Source organism: Populus alba, chromosome 9, assembly GCF_005239225.2.
Source record: "Populus alba chromosome 9, ASM523922v2, whole genome shotgun sequence".
Taxonomy (NCBI): domain Eukaryota; kingdom Viridiplantae; phylum Streptophyta; class Magnoliopsida; order Malpighiales; family Salicaceae; genus Populus; species Populus alba.
Genome location: NC_133292.1, coordinates 10,478,836 through 10,504,530, shown reverse-complemented (window position 1 = coordinate 10,504,530; position 25,695 = coordinate 10,478,836). Strand labels below are relative to the sequence as shown.

General features: G+C 35.8%; 5 protein-coding genes across 10 annotated transcripts; 2 read left to right on the top strand and 3 right to left on the bottom strand.

Annotated features, from left to right (window-relative positions):
- Nucleotides 1–355: 355 nt before the first annotated feature.
- LOC118059033 (uncharacterized) lies at nt 356–6,859 on the bottom strand. Its single transcript, XM_073411457.1, has 13 exons — nt 6,416–6,859; nt 5,759–6,277; nt 5,209–5,525; nt 3,979–4,645; nt 3,727–3,873; nt 3,213–3,553; nt 3,001–3,145; nt 2,874–2,902; nt 2,629–2,767; nt 2,403–2,486; nt 2,304–2,322; nt 1,951–2,017; nt 356–728 (listed from the first exon to the last, which is right to left on the bottom strand). The coding sequence occupies exons 1-13, from the start codon at nt 6,857–6,859 to the stop codon at nt 356–358; spliced, it is 3,291 nt and encodes a 1,096-aa protein (XP_073267558.1).
- Nucleotides 6,860–9,924: 3,065 nt separating this feature from the next.
- On the top strand, nt 9,925–13,358 carry LOC118058773 (probable alkaline/neutral invertase B). Its single transcript, XM_035071527.2, has 4 exons — nt 9,925–10,793; nt 11,165–11,596; nt 11,702–12,260; nt 12,822–13,358. The coding sequence occupies exons 1-4, from the start codon at nt 10,356–10,358 to the stop codon at nt 13,115–13,117; spliced, it is 1,725 nt and encodes a 574-aa protein (XP_034927418.1). The 5' UTR covers nt 9,925–10,355; the 3' UTR covers nt 13,118–13,358.
- A 335-nt stretch (nt 13,359–13,693) lies between these two features.
- LOC118058770 (uncharacterized) lies at nt 13,694–16,969 on the top strand. The gene is made up of 6 exons (XM_035071523.2): nt 13,694–14,055; nt 14,670–14,869; nt 15,552–15,692; nt 15,789–15,869; nt 16,492–16,616; nt 16,716–16,969. The coding sequence occupies exons 1-6, from the start codon at nt 13,833–13,835 to the stop codon at nt 16,762–16,764; spliced, it is 819 nt and encodes a 272-aa protein (XP_034927414.1). The 5' UTR covers nt 13,694–13,832; the 3' UTR covers nt 16,765–16,969.
- Nucleotides 16,970–17,105: 136 nt separating this feature from the next.
- On the bottom strand, nt 17,106–19,197 carry LOC118058769 (type III polyketide synthase B). 2 transcript variants are annotated; one of them, XM_035071521.2, is made up of 2 exons: nt 18,407–19,197; nt 17,106–18,211 (listed from the first exon to the last, which is right to left on the bottom strand). In XM_035071521.2, the coding sequence occupies exons 1-2, from the start codon at nt 18,588–18,590 to the stop codon at nt 17,220–17,222; spliced, it is 1,176 nt and encodes a 391-aa protein (XP_034927412.1). In that variant the 5' UTR covers nt 18,591–19,197; the 3' UTR covers nt 17,106–17,219. The 2 variants fall into 2 exon arrangements, with proteins under 2 accessions (XP_034927412.1, XP_034927413.1); XM_035071522.2 differs by having other exon boundaries at nt 18,365–18,548.
- Nucleotides 19,198–19,337: 140 nt separating this feature from the next.
- LOC118058772 (5'-methylthioadenosine nucleosidase) lies at nt 19,338–24,272 on the bottom strand. Of its 5 annotated transcripts, XR_004689231.2 has the most exons (9): nt 23,982–24,271; nt 23,832–23,895; nt 23,026–23,117; nt 22,552–22,658; nt 22,123–22,197; nt 21,617–21,691; nt 21,015–21,107; nt 20,634–20,738; nt 19,988–20,127 (listed from the first exon to the last, which is right to left on the bottom strand). XR_004689231.2 is itself a non-coding variant. In XM_035071525.2 (8 exons), exons 1-8 carry the CDS (start codon nt 24,067–24,069, stop codon nt 19,930–19,932), a joined length of 792 nt encoding a protein of 263 aa, XP_034927416.1. In that variant the 5' UTR covers nt 24,070–24,270; the 3' UTR covers nt 19,338–19,929. The 5 variants fall into 5 exon arrangements, 4 of the variants coding, with proteins under 4 accessions (XP_034927416.1, XP_073267384.1, XP_034927417.1 ...); XM_035071525.2 differs by lacking the exon at nt 20,634–20,738 and having other exon boundaries at nt 19,338–20,127; nt 23,982–24,270; XM_035071526.2 differs by lacking the exon at nt 19,988–20,127 and having other exon boundaries at nt 20,654–20,787.
- Between the last annotated feature and the right edge of the window lie 1,423 nt (nt 24,273–25,695).

The following is a 25,695-nucleotide window of genomic DNA, read 5'->3' as shown; positions in this document are numbered from 1 at the left end:
AACAGAAATATTCTGTCCGCAGAGTGGCATTAGATCATTTTAATCAAGATTCTAACTTGAGCTAAATAAAGAGCGTCTACAAATTTGACATAGCCCAAATAAGCTACTGAAGAAAAGACAACTTCATTAACATCTGATCCACCAAAGAAAAATCTAACAAGACATGAATACTCAAACCACGATCACATATATCTTAATGCACACACACATATATACATATAAACACAAACACATACACACATAACGGTTACATATATTACTCTATTTCAAACTCTAAACTGTCTTTCAAACATAAACCAAGTTACCAAAGCGATGGAACAAAACTATTCTTCAATCTATACTAACTAGTACAGCGTCAACCAAGCCAGCTATCAAGAAAGGTAGATTGAAACCGCACCAAAACAAGAAGCAATACAATGAAAGCAGCCACACCCCATGGAGAGCTCCCTTCTGATGGCTGCTGGTGTGCTCTCCGGCTCCTGTCCCACGGTGTCATGAGCCACCGAACTATGGCTATTAGCACTAACGGTACAACCACGATGAGCCAACTCACTTCTTTCTCAGCAGTCTCCACAATGTCTTCATGATGCAAGTACCAAGATATCCAGAAAAAGAATGATATCACTGCAAAGATGAAGAGAACTGGATATGGTAGAGGATTTAGAGTGAAAGCATCATGGATGATGTCACTTCTTCTCCTGTTGTCGTACATCGCTGCTTTCTTTTCCCTGGTATGGATATGTTCGCAAAAGTTGTTTTTATAGCAAAGAAACTGTCTGATTGTTGTATAGGAACTTTCTGAGCCGCTGATGTGTGCTGATTTGATGGATTTGACAATTGGTTAAATGATCATGTGGTGCTGATTTTATATTCGTCTATTCAGACTTTATTTTAAAAAGTCTAGTGTGTGTTACCTCTTGTTTTTATTTTTGTGTTTTTTTTTAAATATATATTTTTTAAGATTTTTAAATTACTTTAATATATTTTCAAAAAGATATTTTTTTAAAATTACCGCGTATTCAATTCATGTCGGCAGTAGAAATATCATAAAAGCATAAAGCATAATGCACCCTCTTTGAGAAATAACATTAAAGCCCTCTTAACAAATGACACGCTACTCATCCACTAGGCATGGTGATCCAACTAAAATGCATTTCAAGAAATTCACTAGTTTTTTTTTTAATCGTCTTACGCTGCAAATAAGATTTTTTTATACATATAATTTTATAAAAAAATATAAAACTTAGAAAGTCAAAAGCTAGACCGAATGATTTTTTTTTAAAATATTAAAATGATAATATATTAAATAATATTTTTTTAAAAATAAATTTTAATATTAGATTAATTAGAGTTAATTATATTTAATCTTTTTGATTGGGTATAGAATTCAAATAAAAATAAATTGAGAACTCAATTCAAATCAACTAAATATTAAAAAATTAAAATAATTTTTTTTTAAAAAAAAATAACTCAAGCAAATATAGTATAATGACATGTGTTATTATTCAAGTTAATTATTCAAGTTTTAAATTTTTTTTATAGCTCAGATTAACATATTTTAAAAAAAAAAAAATTAAAACTTGAATAATTAACTTAACTAAATTCATTACATCGGATTAATTAAATAATAAGATTAAAAATATAATAATGAACAATAAATAAATAAAAAAACCCAAGATAAATTATGTTATTTTTAAATTTAATTCAAATCAATTTGCTCCTTTTATTTAGAATAGAATGAAGATGATAAGCAGATTTTCAAGAGACATAAAATATCTAATATGGCATCTAACACCTGCCCAAACAACACAAGCTATACGTTCACTGCATCTTGCAAGCTGAAGATATCATCAAACACCTCCTCATAGATCGATCCTCTGGGGGGAACAAGCACATTTTACCCCCTCTTGAACTCCCCTCGAAGAATAAGACTGATAAATCAACACCCACCATCTCCAAACAGCGAAGAAGAACACGCTCAGATTCTTGAAGTAAAGCAATGCACCGTTCCGACTCACTGGATTGCAAAAATTATCAACATGATTACATGTAACAATTAACTTGAGATAAAACAATACCAAAAAGGATAATATATGCGGATTGTATGATCGAGCAGAGACAACTATAACGTAGCATAGAGACACATTCTGAACCAAAGCACTGTCTACAATTGGGTGTTTTAGCATGTGTTTAGGTGTCAGGAAGAAGAAAAAAAACCAAACACTAACTATCAAAGTAGGATATGCGAATACTGTCATTTTTACTTCTTTTTTATGAGTATATATATGCATGTCGAGTCTGGCCTGATGATAGCAGATGTATCTGCAACATTTACAAACATAGTAATCAGGTTCTTCAGAGATTGAGCTAAACGTCATCGTGTATAATAATCGGCAGCATACAGTGTATAACTCCACAGAGAATTGTTGATCTGCAACAAAGGAATTCATGCCTGCCACAGGATTATGATCTTGGTTGTCCGAGAACTAGGAATTAGATAAAGCTGGATCTTCAGAAATTCTCAGTTGATAAAAATCTTGAAAAAGTGCCGCTGGTATACGTAAAGACTGCCACATGCCAGGAATCCATTTGAAATACAGCACGTTTTCCAGAAACTCTAGTTAGTACCTCAACACAGACAAGAATGACCGCTCCTGGATCTGGTCCTTTATCCCTATCACTGCCCATTGCTATCCCATAGAAAATTAATGGACTTTCCACATGTAGAATTATGTTGAACAAAGCAGCCACTGAACTATGAAAGTTCCTTTTAACAACATTTAAACGTTTATGACATGTATAGCAAGTAGATGGTTAGTATAACAATCTGCAATTACAAGAGAAAAAATTTTGGACATCATTATGCAATGTGCCAATCCCCGTTAGCAGAATGGTAGATGGCCTGTTTAGCAAGCAGGGAGAATCGGGTTTGACTTACTAAAAAGAAAAAAAGAAAAAATCATTACTCAATATACAGCAGTCAGGAAATCAGAGTATTACCTGAAACATGTTCCAGAACCAGATCCAAGCAGTCAATGCCGCTGCAACAGTTGAAGATACCTTACCACCATCTACATTCCCAGTATTAATCTCATAAACTATTGGGCAGCCTTCATGGACTCCAACCAGTGCTCTCTCTATATAGCTTGTATTGCAGACAAAAGATGCAACTATGATGGTGTTCTTATCATACTTTGGAATACATCCTTAACCTAGCTTTAAATTCATCTAAATGGTATGGATAAGAAAGAGATGCTGATCCTATATGACTGTGGAGTGTCTTAGTGCTTGACTGTTCATCGCGAGAAGCCAGAGGAGCTTCTTTCCCCTGTAAAGATATGCATTTTCCTAAAGCCTTCAAGAGTGACACTAGTAGCTTTGCATATGCTTTTCTAGTCAAGGTAGGATTCGTTATGGGAAAATGACTCCCTAACTCTTGCAGATACTTCAGAACACCATCTAACCAAACAAAAGAGAATGGTTTTGGCACCTCAGTGCCATCTGCTAACTTCAAGAGCAAGACTTGAGCATGCCAGTAAAACTTGGCACCATGCTAGACAAAAAGAGAGTACACTTAGTCTGTAAATTGAGCCTCAGAATAGCTGAAACAGCAATTAATAGCTGCCTGATTAATACTGCCGCCTTAGGAAGATTACCTTTTAGAAAACTTTGCAACCAATCCTTATTTAATGGTTGACATTCATATGAGTCAAGCTTACTTAGAACGCTGGCAATAGTGGAACAATTATCCGGCTGTGAACTATGTTTATCCACAGTAGCTTTCCAGGAGTCACCTGAACCCAGTACAATGCTGCTATCATTAGACTTTACAGAATTTCGAGCATCATATAAATGTTCAGGTTGGTGATCATCCTCAACAAACAGCATGTGGAAGGAAAAACAAATAAAATCAGCGAACACATTTATACAATGACTAATTTTTGAGATGGGTTCAGATTTCTATCTCAACAGCTTCACCTTATAATCACTATCTGTTGCATTTGTGTGGTCCAACGCAGATGCTAGGCCCCACATGAATCCACAAAAGCAAGAAACTATCGAAAATAATTTGTTCCAATCAACAGCATCAATTTCATCTCCCGCGTTCTTAAAAAGAGCATCTTTCAAAGAAATAATCAAGTCTTGTGTCTGTTCCTCCAAACTTTCAGCGATAATGATGACACTTTTCCAGCTTTCAAAGTCATTGGAGGTATCCAAACATGGATTAGATTTGTTCACGCTGCTCTGTTCCTGAGCAACATCAGAATTGGGTAGCTCTGTGCAAGTTTTCTCAGCGATTATGGAATCAACTGCACAAGTACATTGATATTTGCTTTGAGTTAGGAACACATATGATGTTTGATCCATCAACGAGAAGATCATATCTGTAACTTCACAAGCATTATCTTCTGACAGTGTCTCTTGAAGCCTAAACACCACAGACATTGATTTGAAAAGCCATAATACAGAACGTACATCCTCAGACAGAATAGGAATGAGTGAGGATTGAGCAATCTTCTCCTCACAGTACGCCATAATTAAGTATTTCAGGGCCTTCCGGCAGGTCACCAGCAACCTTAAAAGCTCATACTGTTTACGTGAGAAGAACGAGTCCCCGCATTCTAACAAGTGGCCAATCACAAACCTGAAATGTAGATATCACACCTGGGTGGAACTTAAGCATATGTTACATCATACTAAGTACACATGTATCAACAGAAACTTCAAACTAATTACTGCAATCACATATTATATCATATAATCAAGGACACAGAGATGGTGTGTGTGTGTGGGGGGGGGGGGGGTTTCGCCTATATGTAGACAGCAGATGGGTGAAACTTCAGCATATGTTGCATGATACATAGTATATGTATCAACAGAAACTTCAAGCGAAAGTAAGACTAATTGCTGCAAGCGCATACCATTACATATACTTCCAAGGATACGGAGAGGGGAATGGAGGGTTAGTGAGGGCCTAAGGGTTTTATTTTATTTTTGGATACTGCTTACTTTACTCCAAACTAGTGGACATCACAATTTTAACATGTGCAATGTGCAGGACAATAACGAAAATGTTTTTTATTCATCTACTGTGCTATCATGCGGAAAACCTACATAAACAATCTGCGTATGCTAAATCGAAGCAAACATGAAAAAAAGACACGTTGAAGCATAATGGTTTGGAAATGACGAGGGGCATAATCTTACCTTTCATGGTTGAGTGTGCAAGTGACATAAAGTGAGAATGATCTTGAATTGATATATCCTTTTGGCATCCAACACAAAAGCCTAAGCAAACTTTGACAGGCTGTAAATTTCATGATGGCCAATTCTCTGGAAATATCTGCAGGCATCTCAGACAATAAATGGGAAATCGATTTCCCCACTGCAATCTCATCACATGTAGATGATTTTCTGCCTGAAACAACACTTGAGTTTTCAAGTGCACTTAAATCCTCTTGCCATTTAGGTGACGCATTCAGTTCGATGTCCCCAAATAGTGGTAGGACTGATTTCTCCAATACCTGCGAACAAACTAGGAGAAGAGGCAGTTTCAACACTATGAAAAACAACAATTGGCTTCAGAACTGAATGTTTGTATTATGATGTGTGCATTCACATGAGAACGGGGGGGTTGCATGTAAAATTGCCCCTTACTTTATGTTCATACAGGAGATTCGGACAGAAGTTCTGCTGAGATTTAATGAGCAGAAATTGTATTCAGTATACCAGCTTCACTTGTATGGTGCCTTTCCACCTCTATACAGCCTTTTGTTATAGATGGAAGAGAAGTAAGGGTTGCATGATTGAGGAACATCTTCGACTTCTTCTTACTAGCATGAATGGACCATATATCGATATTTCGGAAAATAATCCACCAAATTGCAGCAGGCCATGACTTCTCAATCACGGAACAGACATCCAAAACCCATTTATCACTTTCATGCATAGCTTGGTTGCAGTTATCTAGACAAGTTCTAGCATTGGAAGAGTAGACTGGAAGTTGTTCGTTAATCAATAATGAGAGGTAACTCATCATGAACCCAGTAAGATCTGTTGCCTCCTGCTTCACAGCGTTAATGTGTTTGTTCCACTCTCTGCTCCTTTCGCGGTACAGTGATGAGCCAGCATCATCAAGCAACTTGAATCGGACAAAATTATCATTGCTTTGCTGCATATACTCTAAAGCTTTTATCTGCCTGTTCAAATCAACTAGCCTCTGAAGAGCCATAGTATGAAATACATAAATTAGAGGACAGCAATCTGCCATGCTTCCCTGAAGATAAATGGAAGAAACAGAATGTACTCCTAATTTAAATTAGAGGACAATCCAAGAAAAATAGCCCCCATCTGTCCAACCAGTTTTCCCCATCCAATCCCTCGCAGAGTATGCTGTGAATGGGTCTCTCATTACCGTTGACATCTTTCTTAATACATCTGGAGACACAAGGGTGATTGCTTGCCTGTATAAGCTTCTGCAGGACATGTACATGCGAGAAAAGAACACAAGGACCCAGTGGGTGGATTTCAGCATATCAGCTGTGTTTCCAGCAAGCCTGACATCAGAAGCTCTTCCTGTCACAGAAGAGATGAACTCATTGACACTCTCTGGCTCCGGTCCAACCAGAATGCTAATGTAAGGACGGATTACAGCCATCAAGTCCTTTATAGTTCGCCCAACAACGCTGCTGTTCCCGACTGTGACATTCAGTGAATCTAGCACCAGTACATATATTTCAGACAATCCTCTTTCGAAAAGTTCCACTTGCAAATCAAAACCATGCATACTGCAATTCACACTTGATTCACCAAACACTTCCCCGTCAACCAATGAGCAAGTACTCTTCATCCATTCCATAGATTCTGATAGATCTACTGTTAACTTCCGAATACATTGGCTCGCCTGCTCTTCTGGTATGGAGCATATATTTTTACGGATGGCTAGTTTAAACTCATGTGAGCACAACAACGTTTCAACTGCTTTTGCATATGATGCGTGTGGTAAAGAAATTTTTCTGAATCCTATTCTATCATAATTTAGCTCAGCATCATCACCACCATCAAAGTTAAGGTCTCTAGTTAATAAAGTTAATTGGTGGCAAATGACAAGATAGCATTGTAAGCCTTCTTCAAGAAATTAAGGCCAAGCTCCTTCAGATATATGTTTTTATGTATAGCTTTTCACGCAAAAAGCAGGCTAGTAGATTATTGATAGATTTCATTGTGCAGTAAACATCCAAAAATAGAGGCCTGACTTCCAATTTATATTGAACGTAGCCATTCAACTCCGGCGAAAGAGGCTCTGTAATCTGTACAGAAGAACTGAAAAGTGATTTTCTTTTTTCTGCATTTAAATTACTGGGTCCGTAACCGGTGTCTGAGGGAGTACTCCTAATTTTTTTTTTTTCACTTCTAAATTTTAAATTTCCAATAAATAAATACTTCGTCAGGCCTTGATATAGAGAAAGAGAAAGAGAAAGAGAAAGAGAAAGAGAAATGAAAATTTAATACATCATAAACATAAAAATAAAAAAGAACTAAAATAATTTCTTTAAGGGGTAGGTTCTTTATTTTTTTGGGGACTGATAAAACACTTATAAGTTGACGGGCCAAGCAATTATCGATTATCGATAAATCTCTTTATGTGAGAAGGCTCGTCGAAAGTTGATGGGCCAAGCAAGCTTCCCTCTTGCGCATCGTCGTTATTCAATTCGCAGAAAGGCAGAGGTTGGTCTAAAAGTTAAGGGAGGCCTATGGAGGCCGCGAGATCCTAATTTCCCTGACCTTCCAAGTTCTCAGGAATATTTTGATTTGTAACGCACATAAAATCTATATTTTACTCTCTAGCTTAGTTTGCTTGAGTGAGAATTTCATGCTAATCAACCTCCTCAGCCAAGAATTATAGTCTTTCCACTAGTGGATGATATGCCTCTGGTTAAAGAATTGTATTTGGATAACAAAAATCTCAAACTCAAAATAGTTATGTAGATTGGAGCATGAGCCTAGATTTGATTAATGAAAAATATTTGCCTTTAAATCTGTGTTTTATTGATAATTTCTTATAGTCTCCACATGTCTCAGTACATGGATCAATATATTAATTATGTGTGCGGGAATGAATGTAGTTATGAATAATTCATGAATTATAAACATTCATGAATATTCATAAATTATGAACATTTATCATAATTAATGAACATTCATGAATTATAAAGATTCATAGATTGCAATACATATTTTGGATCTCAAGTTCTATAAACAAGTGTCTTGTGTAGCTTTTATTTTTTTATTTTATTGAATCTTATTTAACAGTGCATCTAAACAAGATATTGTTGTTGAAATCATAATAAATTTATTTAAGAAAATCTTTTTACACCAAGTAATAAGTAATAAAATTTAAGAACAAAGAATAAAATTTTATTAATTTTAAAGTATTTCAATAAATAAGTATTATTTTTAAATTTTGTTTAGTCCTATACATTAATATGCATGTTAGAAATGTAATTCAATCATTTATACAATTTTTTATATTTATTTAGTAAGAAGGCTAGTTTTTTTTTTTTTTTTTTTATGATTTCAAATTAACTTTTTTTTTATTATTAATATAGTATTCGAGCTAGCTTGCGTATACCTTGATTAATTTCCATGAACACTAAAATTAATAATTATATAAGTCTCCAAGTAACCCTGAGATTTGTGAGATTCAAACTGATAATCTTTAAAAAGTAAAAATTAGGATGACTAGTTAATGCTATACTTTTTAATATTTATTTATAAATATAACATATCTTTCTTGTTATCTGTGCTTCTCTGTACTCATCTGTGAAATTTTGTGAATGATTATCGTTATGTAACATGCAATAATCTTTACTAATCTATTTTTACTTTCATGTAAATTTTTTTTTGGTAGTTATTGTATTTCCTTCCCTTTCCTTTTCTTTTTAAGGTGTTTTCGTGTCGTCAAATATCTAGGTTTTTGTCAAATTTCAATGACTACGATATATATATATATACTATATATAACCATTTCATATATCCTATTTATAACCATTTCCCTAGTGATGGGTAACAGAGTAACAGACATCATTTCATTGCTTCTCCTATTGTTCATGCCAACTTGGGAACAGTAAATGCCATGGCGATCCCAACTCATAATGGGTGCAAAAAAAACCAACTACCAATGCCAACTCTTATTGGATATGACGAAGACTGTCGACCTGCTAAAAAGGACATCTTTCCACACTGTAGAGAAAGAGGAGATCCCTTTGCATTATTACGTCACGGACTGGTGTCCATTTCATTTTTTTTACTTTCATGGCTCAAGTTCCAAAGCTCGTGCACCTTCACACACTCGTTATAAGGATGCCCTAAACTAGTCCCCAGAATGTCTATCGGTTCTGCTGTCAGATCTTAAGTTAAACATGTTCCCAATAAAGTTTCTACTGACCGAATTTCTTAATTAAATCCTCTTCTATGATGCTAAATCATCGTCGAGACAACATCCTTTTGATATTTAAATTAAACAGTATATTAAAACTTGGTCCATCCATCAGCCTGATCAAGCAACCAGGGTGTTAGTTCAATAGACTAACCATCTAGGCAGAGCGGATTTTATAGCACTAGCACAAGGTATGCACTTTAGGCCGAAACTTGCTTAACAGATTTGAATGGGGACTAATTTAAGAATTTCTAATACAAGGTGAGTTTCAGTGTGAGGACTTAATTGATAATTGAGCAATAGTTTAGGAACTAAATTTGAGGTTTGTCTTCTCCATATACAAGTATCGAGTTTTGAATCCCACGTGGACCCACGAACCGTCCGTACATGCATGCAGCCTCACCTGTCTGTCATGCTCTACCAATATAGTATCGCATTTTGCATTTTGGGCCCACTTGATACAAAAGGTTTTCGGTTCTGTTCATTCGTCACCCTCTCCAAAGCAAGCCCGTTCGTCTTCTTTTCTCTCTCTTGCTCTCTGCTTGTTTCCCTTTTTTTGGGTCATTGAAGCTGTCTTTGGAGCTGGTCTTATTTTTGTTCGGCAAATAACTTGGTTTGTTGTAGCTGTTTGTTTTTTTTTAATAAAAAGTTTGAAACTTTGAGGGCTTGGTGTGTGAAAGTTAAGACTTTCTGTTTGGTTGACGAGAAAACTTGTCAAAACTGATCAGAAAGGTTGAGTCTTGAATCTTTGTTTTTCGTTTTTCAAGGAGAGAGTGAAAAACCCGTCTCGGTTATTACAAGTTTTTCTCTTACATGCATTGAGTTTGGTTGTTTCTGGTGAATTCAATTGCAGGTTGTTTGTACAAGGTGTTGCACTCAAAGTTGTGTGTTTTGTCATTGGCAAAACATCCGACAAATGTCTAGTATTAATGTAGATGTGTCTCTAAAAGGAAGCTTGAGAAATGCTGATACCCCTTGTGATATGGCTGAAATTGAAGAAATTGATTTCTCAAGGATTTTTGATAGGCCGCCAAGGCCTTTGAATATGGATAGGCAAAGATCATGCGATGAAAGGTCCCTAAGCGAATTGTCTACTGGGTTGCCAATTCCTTCTCCTCGTCCCTCGTCAAGAGTTGAGAATAATTTTAGGTTAATTGACCACCTTAATTTTTTGCCTTCTCCCGGTAGAAGGTCAGGGTTTAATACTCCATTATCACAATTTGGGGTTGAGACACATCCAACTGTGGCTGAAGCTTGGGAGGATTTGAGGAGATCATTGGTTTATTTTCGTGGTGAACCTGTTGGAACCATAGCAGCACTGGATAATTCTGAGGAACAGGTGAATTATGATCAGGTGAAGACCCCGTGATTTTTACTACCTTGTTTTATATGATAAGATATTTTGTTTATTAGGGTATTAACTATCTGCAGATTGAATCATTTTGTTGCAAGTTGGATGGCTGCCATTTTTGCTTGACCGTTCACTTGATTTGTTTGCAGCTGCATTCAGGGGATATTTATTTCCTTTTCGTTCTGCCTTTTGATTATCTTTGTGTCTATAATGAGATTATGATTCGTGTTCCAAAGTCAACCTTTCTACCACTCCATGTTTTTTGCATGTATGTATCTGATATTATCGCATGAGAATGACAGTCTTTCATTTTTAATCGGCGTCTTGGAATCTTTTAGAGTTTGTACATTAATTTGGTTTCTTTATTTTCATAGGTGTTTGTAAGAGATTTTGTCCCAAGTGCATTGGCTTTTCTGATGAACGGGGAACCTGAAATAGTCAAGAATTTCATCTTGAAGACTCTTCGCCTTCAATCATGGGAGAAAAAGATTGACAGATTCCAGCTTGGAGAAGGGGTAATGCCTGCAAGTTTTAAAGTACTCCACGATCCTGTCACGCACAATGAGACTTTGATGGCAGATTTTGGTGAGAGTGCAATAGGAAGAGTGGCTCCTGTTGATTCTGGGTTTTGGTGGATTTTCTTACTCCGAGCATACACCAAGTCCACAGGCGACACATCATTGGCTGAAAAGCCAGAATGTCAGAAGGGCATGCGCCTAATTTTGAGTTTATGTCTTTCAGAGGGGTTTGACACATTCCCGACTCTTCTTTGCGCCGATGGATGCTGCATGGTTGATCGCAGAATGGTGAGTTTCATTGGTTAATTACAAATGAGTTTTTGTTGCTATGTTCATCCTTTGCTTATTTTTCAAGTTCAAATCATGTATTGTCTTTGGCTATGCATCTTTCAGGGTGTTTATGGGTATCCCATTGAAATTCAAGCACTCTTCTTCATGGCTTTAAGATGTGCTTTGCTTTTACTGAAGCAAGATGAGGAGGGGAATGAGTTTGTAGAACGGATTACAAAACGCCTTCACGCGTTAAGTTTTCACATGAGGAGTTATTATTGGATTGACCTGAAACAGCTTAATGATATATATCGCTATAAAACAGAGGAATATTCTCATACTGCTGTTAACAAGTTTAATGTAATACCTGATTCTCTTCCAGAATGGATTTTTGATTTTATGCCAGTCCGTGGTGGTTACTTTATCGGGAATGTTAGTCCTGCAAGAATGGACTTCCGTTGGTTTTGCTTGGGTAATTGTATTGCAATTCTGTCATCCTTGGCAACCCCTGAACAATCCACCGCAATAATGGATCTTATAGAATCACGGTGGGAGGAATTGGTCGGAGAAATGCCACTCAAGGTAATCTATCCAGCAATAGAGAGCCATGAATGGCGGATTGTTACAGGATGTGATCCAAAAAACACTAGATGGAGTTACCACAATGGAGGATCCTGGCCAGGTATGCTACTGCACTACATTTTCCTTAGGTTAACAAATTCATAAAGCAACTACATCTGCCATGGTTTTTTGGTTGATTGCAGATCTGGTCTGCATAATGCATTTGATAAAATGAGGCCCAAAATGATTAACTTCGTTGCTATGCCACGCCGTTGCTTGAATTTTTATTGAATCAGGATTTACATGATTTTTATCCCCTTTAAAACGCTGAATGTTAATCCCCACCACATCGATCCAGAGTCTCTTGTTCTTATCAGAGAAAAAAAGGCCTTGTAAGCACCCCATTTTTTGTTGGAGAATCTGATCCCACTCATGCATCAAGTCATTGATCAGAGAGCTTAAACTATTTTTATGCAAATTCTTTCATGAATTTTGGCCTTCGATTGAAACAACAGTTATATTTTGTACCTACGCTATTAAATACTGTTCACGCCACTCGTATACCTGCCTAAAATCTTCATTATTTTACTCTGTCAACCATGTTGAGCTCTCTGATGTAACCTTTCTGTATTTCCCTGCTGAGATCATCTTTAAGACATTTTGGCTGTTGCAATGGATGCAGTGCTCTTGTGGCTTCTCACCGCGGCATGCATCAAGACTGGCCGCCCCCAAATCGCAAGACGTGCTATCGAGCTCGCCGAGACAAGATTGATAAAAGACAACTGGCCGGAATATTATGATGGGAAACTTGGTCGTTTCGTTGGGAAACAGGCTCGTAAATTCCAAACCTGGTCCATTGCTGGTTACTTGGTTGCAAAAATGATGCTGGAAGACCCTTCTCATTTGGGTACGGTGGCACTCGAGGAAGACAAACAAATGAAGCCTCCCATTAGAAGATCAAATTCATGGACCTTCTGATGTAACTTGTCTAGCTTATCTACAGACACCCCTCGGTCTTTTTCAGATGTTAACCTCGTCTTTGTAGCTTCCTGCCTACAGTTCATGTTCGTATTTTGATTTTTCCAGAGTCTTGATTCTGCCTTGTGCCATTATCTGGCTCCAAAATCATCTACCCCACATCTGAAATCATTTCATTGTCAAATATTATTTAAAACTCAAGATCATAAAATTTAAACATCTTAAAACTTTGGTATGTGTTTGGAACTTCAAATTCATGGTAATTGGAAATAAAAAATATTGTTAAAATGTTGCAGATTTTGTATGTGAAAATAATAATTTAAATGGTTAGAATCACAAGACTTCTAACAAGATTGATTCAGGAAATCTTGAAAATTTGGGGTGGTGAGTAATCGAGATTTTAGTTTAAAATTTATTTTTGCTTGAATCGATTAAATAAGAAGGTTAGTACATGTTACCTTAAAATAGAATCAAAGGATATAATTTGAATAAAACTAAAATGTATGGGTTGAATTAATCAATTATTTGAAACTAAAGTGACTCTGCTGACTTTTACTTTCTTTTCAGACAAAAATTACAATTAAGCAAAAGATAACAGGAAAGAAAATAATTCCGTGAAAGCCCAATAAAAAAATCCCCTCCCTTTTTCAATCTATCGTCCTAATTTCCCCTCAATTTCCATCACTTTCTCAGGAAAATCATATCGAATTCCACGATGAGGCCACCGAGGAGACCGATCCATGTGGTTACGACGTGGGTGCGACGGCAGCCTCCGAAGGTCAAGGCATTTTTGGCGGTGGTGGCTGGAATGTCAGCGCTGGTGCTCCTCAGATTCATCGTACACGATCACGATAACCTCTTTGTGGCTGCTGAGGCTGTTCACTCCATTGGAATCTCTTTGCTTATTTATAAGTTAATGAAAGAGAAAACTTGTGCTGGTAATTAAACGGGATCCCAAATCTCTAGGGTTTTGATTTTTTTGTTTGATGGGAGTTATTCATCAGAGAGAAGGATTTGATTTTTTGTTGAATTTTGGATTTTTTCTATTGTGCGTCACTGATTTAGTGTTTATTTTTAAATTTTTTTTTTCTAATTAATGAATTGATTGTTTATTGGGAATTGGTTGAATTAGAGGGAAATGTAGGATTCTTGTGGTAAATTTCAGTAATTTTTTTTGTTGATCAACGAGTTGTTATGTATTTTTTGTTTATTCGGAATTGAATTGGTTGATCATTTTTGTTGTTTTGATAAAATTTTGTTTGGAATTGATGGAATCAGAGAGATTTGGTGCGCAAAATGTTGGGTTTTCTTTTGTTGTGTTTCAATGATTTTGTGGTTTTATCTTTAGCTTTTGAAATAAAGTTTTGGAATTTTTTTTTTTGTTGTATAACTGATAAATTTGTTTGTTTGATGGGAACTAATGTAATTAGAAAGAAAGCTTGGATTTTTCTACGAAATTTTGGAACTTGTTGTGGTTCAATTATTTTGTGGTTATATCTTTAGTTTTTGGATGCAAAGTTTTGTCTTTTAACATTATTTTAATGTTTTTCAGGATTGTCTCTGAAAACTCAGGAGCTGACAGCCATGTTCTTAGCTGTAAGGTTGTACTGCAGCTTCGTAATGGAATATGATATACATACCATACTGGATTTAGCTACGTTGGCAACAACCCTGTGGGTTATTTATATGATCCGTTTTAATCTGAAGTCGAGCTACATGGAGGACAAAGACAACTTTGCATTATATTATGTGGTGAGTATTTGATTAACTCCACATTGTTTTGTTAACAGGTATATTTCTGGTTACTCAATAGGAAAGACTATTTAATTTTTCCTGTTACAGTTGCATTTGTTTGTATTAATGTAAGTTTAAATGTAAAATAAAGGCATTTCTGGCAAGTTTAGTGCTTCTTTCACCTGGGAATGAATACCACTTTGTTCACAAGCCGAGCTTAGGTGTTAATGTTACCGAGAATATGTTTGTAGCAGTCAATTCTTTTTTCTTTTTTTACTGTACCTTTTGATTGATGATTTTTTAGGCATCCTTGAGCTATCTTTTTTGTACATCCCTTCACTTATATACTTATATTTAGAAAGTTGAATTAGTATAATGTTTTTCTCTTCTTTAATTTTTTTTCCCTTCAATATTCACTATTTAGTTGTAATGTCTCCTTTATACTTCTTTGTTCTTGTTCTTTTCTAATTGCTTACTCCATGACAATGGCATACTCCTTATGATACTCTCACAAACTTGTGGATGCAACTAAGGTTGCTGCTTAGATTTTCTCACATTCAAGTTCAAATTCTTTCTTTCATGCTTCTCTTTCTTTCTTTCTTTCTCTGGAATGATTATGAATATTTATTACTTGTTAATGATTAGACCTTTAACTCATGCAATACCTTTAACTCATACCCTTCTTTTGAATTGGATGCAGGCGGCACCCTGTGCTGTTTTGGCTTTGCTTATTCATCCGTCAACAGCTCATAACCTACTGAACCGGATCCTCTGGGCATTCTGTGTATACCTGGAAGCTGTTTCTGTGCTTCCTCAGTTGCGGGTCATGCAAAACACCAAGGTTTGGTGCTTTGATTTCATTATGTAAAAAGTATTAGTTTAGCAGGTTTTCAAAATGAAAGTTGCAACTCATGTCTTTTTTTCCCTCTACTTTCAGATTGTTGAGCCATTCACTGCTCATTATGTATTTGCATTGGGTGTTGCAAGGTTCTTGAGCTGTGCCCATTGGGTTCTCCAGGTTTGTTCTTGCAGATCTGAATCTTCATGTAGCTGGTTTTAGAATGTGTTCCAAAGGGAACATACGAAAATGTTTTGAACCAGGGAGCCTAAATTTATCAGATTAGGTGTTCTTGAAAATTTCTGACTCGTTTGGTGCTCTGCCAGTGTGTTTGTGTTTGGTATCTCTCTGCTTTTATTGCTGCTTTTAGATGCTATTGATGCTTTCAGATAGCTAGCCACATCATGAAGTGATTTCGGTGTCTCAAGAAGTTTGTTTTGAGTATGCAATCAGAATGCGGAACATTGCTGTCTTAGACAGACTTTACAAAACCACATATTGTTTATTGTGATAAAATAATCAATTTACTGAATAGGATTGAATAGTGGTTATCAATGATACTGGAATGGGCAGAGATTCTCTTTCTTCATCCCATTTACTATTAAACATGCCAACCTGATGCTAGCACAGTTTTTGTAGGAGTCATTTTACAAAATTTATGTGTCAAGTGCACTTCTTTTTTTGTCTAAAAAGAAGTACTTCATATTGTTTCCTCTTAATCTTGGATGAAACAAAATTTTCCATCAAAATATAAACTGATTAGAGTTGCAATTACCATTAAAGTCTTGTTTCTTTTAAACAGGTTTTAGATACTCGTGGACACTTGTTGGTGGCCTTGGGGTATGGATTATGGCCTTCTATGGTTCTTATCTCAGAAATCGTCCAGACTTTCATCTTAGCAGATTTCTGTTATTATTATGTCAAAAGGTTTGCTAATGTTTGAATTTCATTCTTTTACCAGAAGAGCATCTGAAACATCAAGGTACAATTTTTTTTGCAAGATATCTGATTGTAATTTTCTTGCAGTGTATTTGGAGGGCAGCTTGTTCTCCGCCTCCCCTCTGGAGTGGTGTGACTGAAGTTCTTTTATGGTGTGGTCGAAGAGCAACGTTGCCACCGGCAACATATCTGTTTTGTTCTCCACACGATTAAATTTCTTTATCAAATCATGACTGGAGAAAAGTGGGTTCACTTGTAAAGCCGGGGATGCAGAAACTTTGGTTGGATATTTGCACTTAAAATATAATTTAATGGATGGTTAATTAATTTTTCGACGCAAATATTCTCTTCTGTTCATGCTGTGAGAGTTGATGCAAATCTAGTTACCTTTATGAGGTGCTAACTTCTGATACCCATCAAAACTGATATAAGAGCATGTCTTGAGTAGGCTTAGGGGAGATTTTGATAAATAGTTAAAAACGAATTGATGCGGCTGTTAAGTTACATAAAGGAGGTTTTTGGCCAAGAAAATGCCACTAGCTGTAGGAGAACCAAGTTATTATAATACTCATGGCACCATCATATCATATATTACATGGCTAGGTTTCTTGCAAGAATACCCTCGAAGGTAATTCCAGGTCCGAAAGCCAGTATCAGGCCCCAATCACAATTTTCAGAGCCTGCCTTCATCTTCCTGCATTCTTCTATCATGTACTCCAGCACATACACAATGGTGTTGCTGCTAGCATTGCCGAAGTCCATTAGAGCTGTTCTACTAGCATTTAGTTTGTCAGGCAGCAAATCAAATCTCTTTTCCATCCGATTCAAGATTGCGGGCCCGCCTGGATGGACTGCCCAAAACATCTTGTTGTAATCCTTGTCGGTCAGTCCGGCGTCTCCTATCAACTTGTGACAGAATCCCTCGATGTTATCTTCAATTATTTGAGGAAGCTCCCTTGATAGCTTGAAGCTGATACCCTCCTCTGTTAGCCTCCCATCAATAGTCTTTTCAGTGTTTGGCAAGAAATTCTGGATTGCTGTATGAAGCTCAAAGAGAGGGCTTTCGGTGACCGGAGTTGGATCTGTGCCTACTATCATAGCTCCAGCACCATCCCCAAAGAGTGCGACCCCGACTAGATCATACGGTCTATCTGCACTTGGTGGTTTGAACCCGATAATAGTAGTTTCAGAAGTAGCCAGTAAAACTCTACTTCCAGGATTGTTCTCAGCAATATCCTTGGCAACGCGAAGGCCAGCGACACCTCCAGAGCAACCTGCAAAGTATAGCATAACCCGCTGTGTTTCAGGGCTGAGCCCAAGACCTCCTGCTAGGTAAAGGTCGCCTCCTGGTAGCCTAGCTTCACTCGATGAGACATAGACCAAGTGAGTTATATCAGATACAGGTCTGCCCCATTTCTTGATGCAAGCCCGTGAAGCATCAATAGCCATCCGTGTGACAGCATCGTTACAGATATCTAATCGCTGCTTGACAGTAGGGAGGCCTTCAATGGCAAGTTCAGGATATTTCTTTAGTATCTCATCTGACATGACCACATACCTAGTTTTCACAGTCGTTGTTTTGCCTGCAAGTTTCCATAAAGTGAAAATGTGAGTTTTTCAGTTAGAAGATGCACATAAATTAACCAATATATTGTAAGGAGTGTCATACCCCCCACACGATCTCTAATTTATAGATTCAATAGATATGGATATGCATGCATTCACTAGTAGTTAACTGGATGTGAAAAACTAAACGGAAGAAAAGTTAGCAGTGTTACAGAGTCGAGTTAGCTTCTGCTTGAGCTCCAAATCATCACAATTGGTGTTTTTGAAATATCCATCAACCAGAAACTCTTGCATGACTAGCTGGTGAGGGAATGCCTTGCCAAGAGCCAGAATTGTAGCTTTGCCAGGATTGGCCTTTGTTGTCAAGCCTCCTTGCACGATCTGTTCATACACCATGTTTTCGCTGTTCGAAGAATGTCGATACACTTGCTAGAAGATGTTATACAGACCCCCTCACTTCCCTTTGAAGCAAAGGCAGGCGTCTCATATATACAGCTGCATTTTATGTTGAAGATATTAAAATAAGATTGATGGGATAATTGTATTTTCATTCATACAGAGTGATACATAAATCTGCCTTCTTTTATTTAGGGTAAAGGCAGTAGTTGAGAAACAAGGCTTCCATGCAGATCATGTTTAAAGATCTTGGTTGATAGTTGGAGCTGCCTTTGCAACTTGCTGCATTGATGTTGTGCTTACTTATATCCAAGCATGCAGCCCCGAATCGTTGCATAAAATAAGCATAAAAAAAGAAGACGATGCACCAGCCTTTTATTATTACATCGTTTAGCTCTTGTTGCACCAAAAAGATAAGGTGGACAGAAAATAGGAGCAAGTCAACAGAGGGTAATGTGAAATCTAAAAATCGCATCTCTACTGAAATAATGGAGGGTTCAACTTGAACCTTCCCTCAGACCATTCTTTAAAAACCAGATAATAATTTATCTTCGATGATCACCCGATTTGGATATCCAACTACTCGGGTTCAAAGCACGTTACGTATAATGGCGAACGTCCCTTTTTATGCTAGAAACTAAGGTTTCCGCAACAATAAGGTTAACATGTTTTAATAGAATGTTGTTTGCAGGTGGCTGGCCATCAAATAGAGATAAGTCCACGAATTGCAGGCTGAGGTTGCTCAAATCATAGAAGTCGGAAGTTTTTATTACAACAAAACCAAACCATGAATATATTTGTGCAAATGTCTATCAATAGTAATGAGAATATACAATGCTTGTCATCGAAAAATTCAAAAGCCAGTTCATGCAACTGAACATAAGCAGTCACGACATCTCTTTCACTGAAACTAACTTCACTGCCACAATAGAAACTAACTGAACAGTCCTTGATTATACCTTCTTTATTCTGTTATAAGAAGCTTCCCAGCTACAACCATCATCCAAATGACCCACACTTTGCTTAGAACCAGATAATCCAAACTGTGTCGTTGAACAAATAACAATCAGCATATCAACTTTTTGGCAGATTAACAGTATATACCTACTCATACCATGTTGTTGGTACCAATGCGTGAACCTTGGTCGAGTGGTGGGAAATGTAAACCAAATCACCAGACCTAAGAGCATTGGTCCTACTCAAACTATGAACTATGACGATTTTAAGCTGAATATCATATTTCTTCAAACCTATATTGAATATCTCATAGGACAATGGCTCATCTGACACTTCCTCACATATATCTTCAAAAGAATCAGGCAGTGAAGGTCACATCATATCAAAGTTCGGAGAGACACTTTCCATTAATGAAATCAACTGCTTGGGTGACTGCCTGGTCAAGTGCAGCAGTCACTGCAGCCAGATTCTGCAAGAACTCCTCTGCAGTTGGCTTGTCACCATCCACTATGTCAGTCACAGCTTTTATGAATATTGCAGGGACTTTTAAAAGATCAGCCACATAAGCAACAGCAGCTCCCTGAAGCCAAATATATCAAATACTTATTCAGGAGCCCAAGAAACATATAAAATTTAGGAATGAGAATGGTATTTTCAGTTAATGTGTTATTCTCCCTATCATATAAAGCGAGAAAGGTTGTGAGCTACACTAAAAGGATGATAAGCTAAGCTAATTGCAAGAAATTCCTTGTTCCAGAGAGAACCCAAAATTGCCATTGTGGAGCAATAGAGCAAAATCCCGGTGTACATTACTCCAGAACAAATGAAATTCAAGTTTAATATGCATAAAGGTGTTCAAGATATGATGATGTATGGCTGTATATAGTACACTGCTGTTGAAGATTCATCAGAACTTATCGAAGGAAATTGCATTCAATGTATCCTGTAAGTTATGCATTTTTGTACACTAACACTCCCATCATCTGGTTAAACTCCATTTGCTAAATAGAAATGGGGTCCGGTACTTGTGCATGTTTTATGACTAATTGGAGAATGAAAGGCAACGGCAACAAGCATTTCCAAGACCTTGTATCTGTCTAACTAGATTATTAGAGAAACGAGTCCATGTGCATGGCAGGCATTCCAATTTTAACAAGAATCATAGCGGGGGAAGCTCCTGCAGACAAACATCTGGCATGTAGCAATACAGGAAGGATCAACATTTTCAGTCCCATTTCTTCTGTCCTCCAAGACAAAAAAAAAAAGAAAAAGAAAAAGAAAAAGAAAAAGAAAAAAGAAAAAAAGGCAAATGACATGTTCAGTAATATCAACAGAACCTGATCATTGAAGGTTAAGTCTTAAATATGCACCAAGCAATTAATAAAAAAAATCTCATAGTCCATAACTCAGTTCATCCGGATGGGGATGTTTCAGCCCCCATGTTATCAGGAAAGAATTCAACTTTACCTCCATGTCCTTAACTGTAGCATCATTTGCAACAATTGATGCTTCTTCTTGTGGGGAAATATCCAGAGAGTCTCCAGTAGATAATTTCCCAGCCTGAAACATCAACATAGTGTATTAAAATTTTTGAAGGTCATTAGAGGTGTCCAGATGAAACAATGCAGAAAGTTTCCATATCATGCAGTAGGCAAATATTCAGCATAGTTTATTTATATATGCCTGTCAAACAGAATTTCAATCATTCACTGCCATCAGTTAACTAGTACTGCATCATCATTGGCAGAGTATGCAATATGCGGGTGCACACTACTTCCTAGAGTTTATTGATGAGGTGATATTGGATCATTAACCATGTTCAAAAGGTTAAGAACCTAATTTGTAAAGTTCACCAGTCAAATCCCAAAAAAGCATGGTTTCTTTTTTCAGAAAAACAAGACTATAGCTCCATAAGAAATAGACTATATATTATTGGGAACCTTTAGAATTATTTGGACCCAATCTCATAAATGGTAAGAGCCTAAAAGCATTAACTAGCTGAAAACTAATGCAAAAAGAAAGCATCCAGCACATACAGATAAGGGATGGAAATGTTCAATAAAAATCACCTTTAGGTTAAGCTCCTTCAAGAGATTAGGCGTTGAGAAGGACTGCCTTGAGCCAACTCCATAGAGATCAAAAACCTACCAGAAAAAAGAAAAAAAGAGGCAGAAAAGGATTAGGCACAGTAGTGATACTGAAAAATACAGTACAGAAAAAGGAAAATTATCATTTATGAAGCAGAATTAAAAACCACACACCCAACCTAGCCATCTGCTAGGAGTTTGTATGTGCTTTCATAGTTTTGTTTGAGTTTTTTTCACTTGGAGTACCAAAGCTCATGAGGACTTCCAGCAACCAGTAGCATCTACACAACTTTATGTCCAGAGTGCAGGTTTCACTGATGAGATACGTAGTTTATTTTGGTCATAGGATATTATGAATAAAATGAGCAATAGGTTTTGTTAATGGCCTCCAAATTTTGGTTTTGGCCATCAGAATACAAAAATTTAGGTTCCTTTGCCTCATTGACAGTTGCAAGAAATGTTTTTTGGAAAACGCAAGGAACACTTACAGGAATAGGTATTCTTCTGTCATGGAAAGCAACGTCAGATGCAAGAAACACATCAGTGATGGATGCTCCTTTGACCTGCAAGCTTCCATCAATCAGCTTTTGGTAGAAATTTAAAAGAAAATGCATTATTTTGTTTCACATGAGTATTTTGAATGGCAGTCAGTATTTTACTGCTTTTATAAAAGGAGGGTGAACTCTTTTCAATAGTAGCAAATACTAGCATTGGCAGATAAAAAACAGAGCTGGTGTGTTATATCAAAAGCAAACAGTAAGAAAAAGAAAAGAAAAAAAAGAATGAACTTTGCTTACGTGGAAGAAAAAAATAATCTTAACAGTGAAATATTAAATGAAAAATGGAATGCCAGAAGACCAGTAACATTTTGGAAATAATTAAATCTTCAGTTCATACAACATAGGGGAAGAGCATACCTTAAAACTACCAGCAGTGCCTGCATTAATAATTAAGTCTGGCTGTAATGCTTGGATAGCGGCATAGGTCACAAGAGATGCAGAAACTGTGCCCACACTATCAACCCCTGAAAAGACATGTTTGAATGATTATGCTATAGGAAGCTACAGATAAAAGAACATTTGTTCCTTGACACCCAATTAGTTATTGTATGACAATAGGAACCTAGATAGAATGCATATCCCATATCCATGTCCTGAACAGGTGAATACAAGAACTGGTACTGTGTGTCTTGGAATGTGTGAATTTGATGGAGATGGAAGTTTATAGTTTTAAGGAATTCAGTACATAACAGCCTGAATATAAACTTTCAAAACATGGATGTTTGATAAACATGTTATCCCAGTATCGTGGTCGTGCAAGTAAGGCATAGTTGATGCTTTAAACACAATTAGAAAATAAAAACAACAACCCCCAAGAGCTAAATAAGTTACCCAGAGTTGAATCCTTTCCAGGCCATACTAAGTTGATATGGAGATCTTTGTAAACGCCATGATATCTGACCCAAGGCACCCCTTTTGGAAACCTGAATCATCATCATTTTTGGCGTATAAGACTTGAGCCCAACCAAGCAACACATAATATATGGTATCAAATAGAAAACAAAAGCACGTCACATTTTCACAAACTTGAATACCCTATAAATCTCCATGATATCAGTTTTATCAGAATAAACACGAAGTAAGGGGTAACAACATACAAACAATGAAAAAATAGTCATTTCCAGTATCTATCTTTCTCCAGTAAATAAAGGTCCGAAAGCAAACTTGTAAGTTCAAGCTTAAAATAAAAACCTTCTAATAATGACCCCGCAGAATTTAAAAAAGAAAAGGTTATTTACTGTAGATTAAAGAGAATCACCTCATTTAGAAAAATAAAAAACGAATTACCCATATATCACTCAGCAAAAGGAAAAGGGACAAAACTTTCAGTATTTTAGTAATTGAAATTCAACAAAAATACTCCTTGATCTGGTAATCTATCATATACCACCGTTACTGACTGTACTTGATTCTTTTAACAAACAGTCAAACTTAAAAAAAAAAAAAAGAAATTTGTACAATAAAACAACATAAAAAACGATCTTTTAAGTATTTCATAATTCACAGACAACAGTGAAAAAAAGATCGCAACTTTGTCACTCATTGAAATGAATAGAACCATCTTTACGATCAATCACAGCAACCCACAATCAAATCCATTTACAATATAAACAAAAAGAAAAAAAATATCAACTCACACAGAATCAAGGTCCTCTTTGAGCTGAAGCTTGTTAACAATAGGCATGGCTTCTGTTTGCATAGCTATTACACACACAAAAACACATAAACAAAGGAATGAAATGAAACCAAGATAGATAAATACGAGACAGAGAAAGAGAGCATAGTACCGATGACGATAAGGATGGAGGAGATGGGTTTGCGATTCTCATCTTGAACAACCATGGCTTCCTCTGATCCCTCACCATGAGGAGCCATAGTTGTGTGATTGGTAGGTGTCTATGTGAGAAATGAAGATGAAAACAAAAGGGATTGTATTACTGGCATGTAAGAGAAAGTGATGACAGATGTGTTCTTTATTTAGTGGTTGTTTTATAGGATAATCGAAGTATCGAACAGACGAACTTTCAGAGAAACAGCGAGATAAAGTAATCTCTTAGGTACTTCGTGGCAATGAGGTATAATTGCATTTTCGAAAGAAATTTATTTATTTTATATTAACGTGGTAATATTAAAAATAAATTTTAAAAAATAAAATAAAATATTATTTTAATATATTTTTAAATAAAAAATACTTTAAAATTACTTTTAGAAGACTATTTTTTTTAAAAAAAAATTTATTTAAAATTTTTATTTTTAACATTAATATATTAAAATAATATAAATAAAAATAATAATTTAAAATTAAAAAATAAATAAATTATGTCCTGCAACCATACAAATCTCTTGTGCATTTTTTATCCTTGTAAGAAGGAAATGTGGAATTATTTTCATTAAAAAAAATTGATGTGGGGCCTGGCCACCATTAAAATGCAGGGGTTAATAACGTATTTGTTAAAATGGAACCTGTCAATCATACAGTTCTAATAATAAAAGCTTAGGATAAATCTTTATTTTCTCTGTAATTTTAGGTTTGGGTCTCTAATTATTATAATTACTGGAAACTTATATAATTATTAAAATTTATAAAATTAATCTAATTATATACAAAATCCAAACATTCATATTAATTAAAAAAAATAAAACTTGATCTGACAATAAAATACTTTATATATTTTTGTTAAGGACATAAATGGAAAGGGCATCCACAGCACAGCACAAGGACCTTTTCCAAGGCAGAATCTTTTAAGGTTGTACTATTAATCATTATCATTGGGGAAGTCCACGCAAGCATGTGGTCTTATTTATCATTGCCTTGCCTTCAGGAACAGCAGTTCAAGTTTGTCTTGAAAAATGAAAAGAACAGAAAAGGAGATTTCTATTTAATAATGAAAAATTTTGTTTTTGTATTTTACAAGTATTTTTTTTAAAAATTAATGTTTTTATATATTTTTTTAAAATTTTTAATGTATTGATGTTAAAAAAATAAATTTTAAAAAAATAAAAAAATTATATCAATACATTTCTAAAATAATAATAATAAAAAAAAACTATTACCACAATAATAAAATAAAAAAAAATAACATCATTCTTTATCATTTGATAAATTATCAGTGCTCAAATTATTCCATGAATCCAAGTCGATTTGATTGTCACAAAGTTGGATTATTACAGTACTTAGAATCCCATCTTTTTGGACCAAACTGATAATTAAAGTGATTTTGCTCACAAAAATCTAATTCATGTAAAGATGCGTGTTTGCGTGCTCGTGTATATATATATTTTGTTGATGATTGATCCTCATGCACCTGGTTCATGAAAGTCAAAGGATTTTTCAATACATGAATCTACATAAACTTGTAATCTTAAATAAGCAAAGATGAAATCAAGTAAAACATAAACAAAGATATTATGTAGTGGCTTAGGTGGTCATGAAAATTCTCATTCGAAAATCTTATCACAAAGTATCATGTTTATTTTGTGGTTATACGACATGGCTGAACG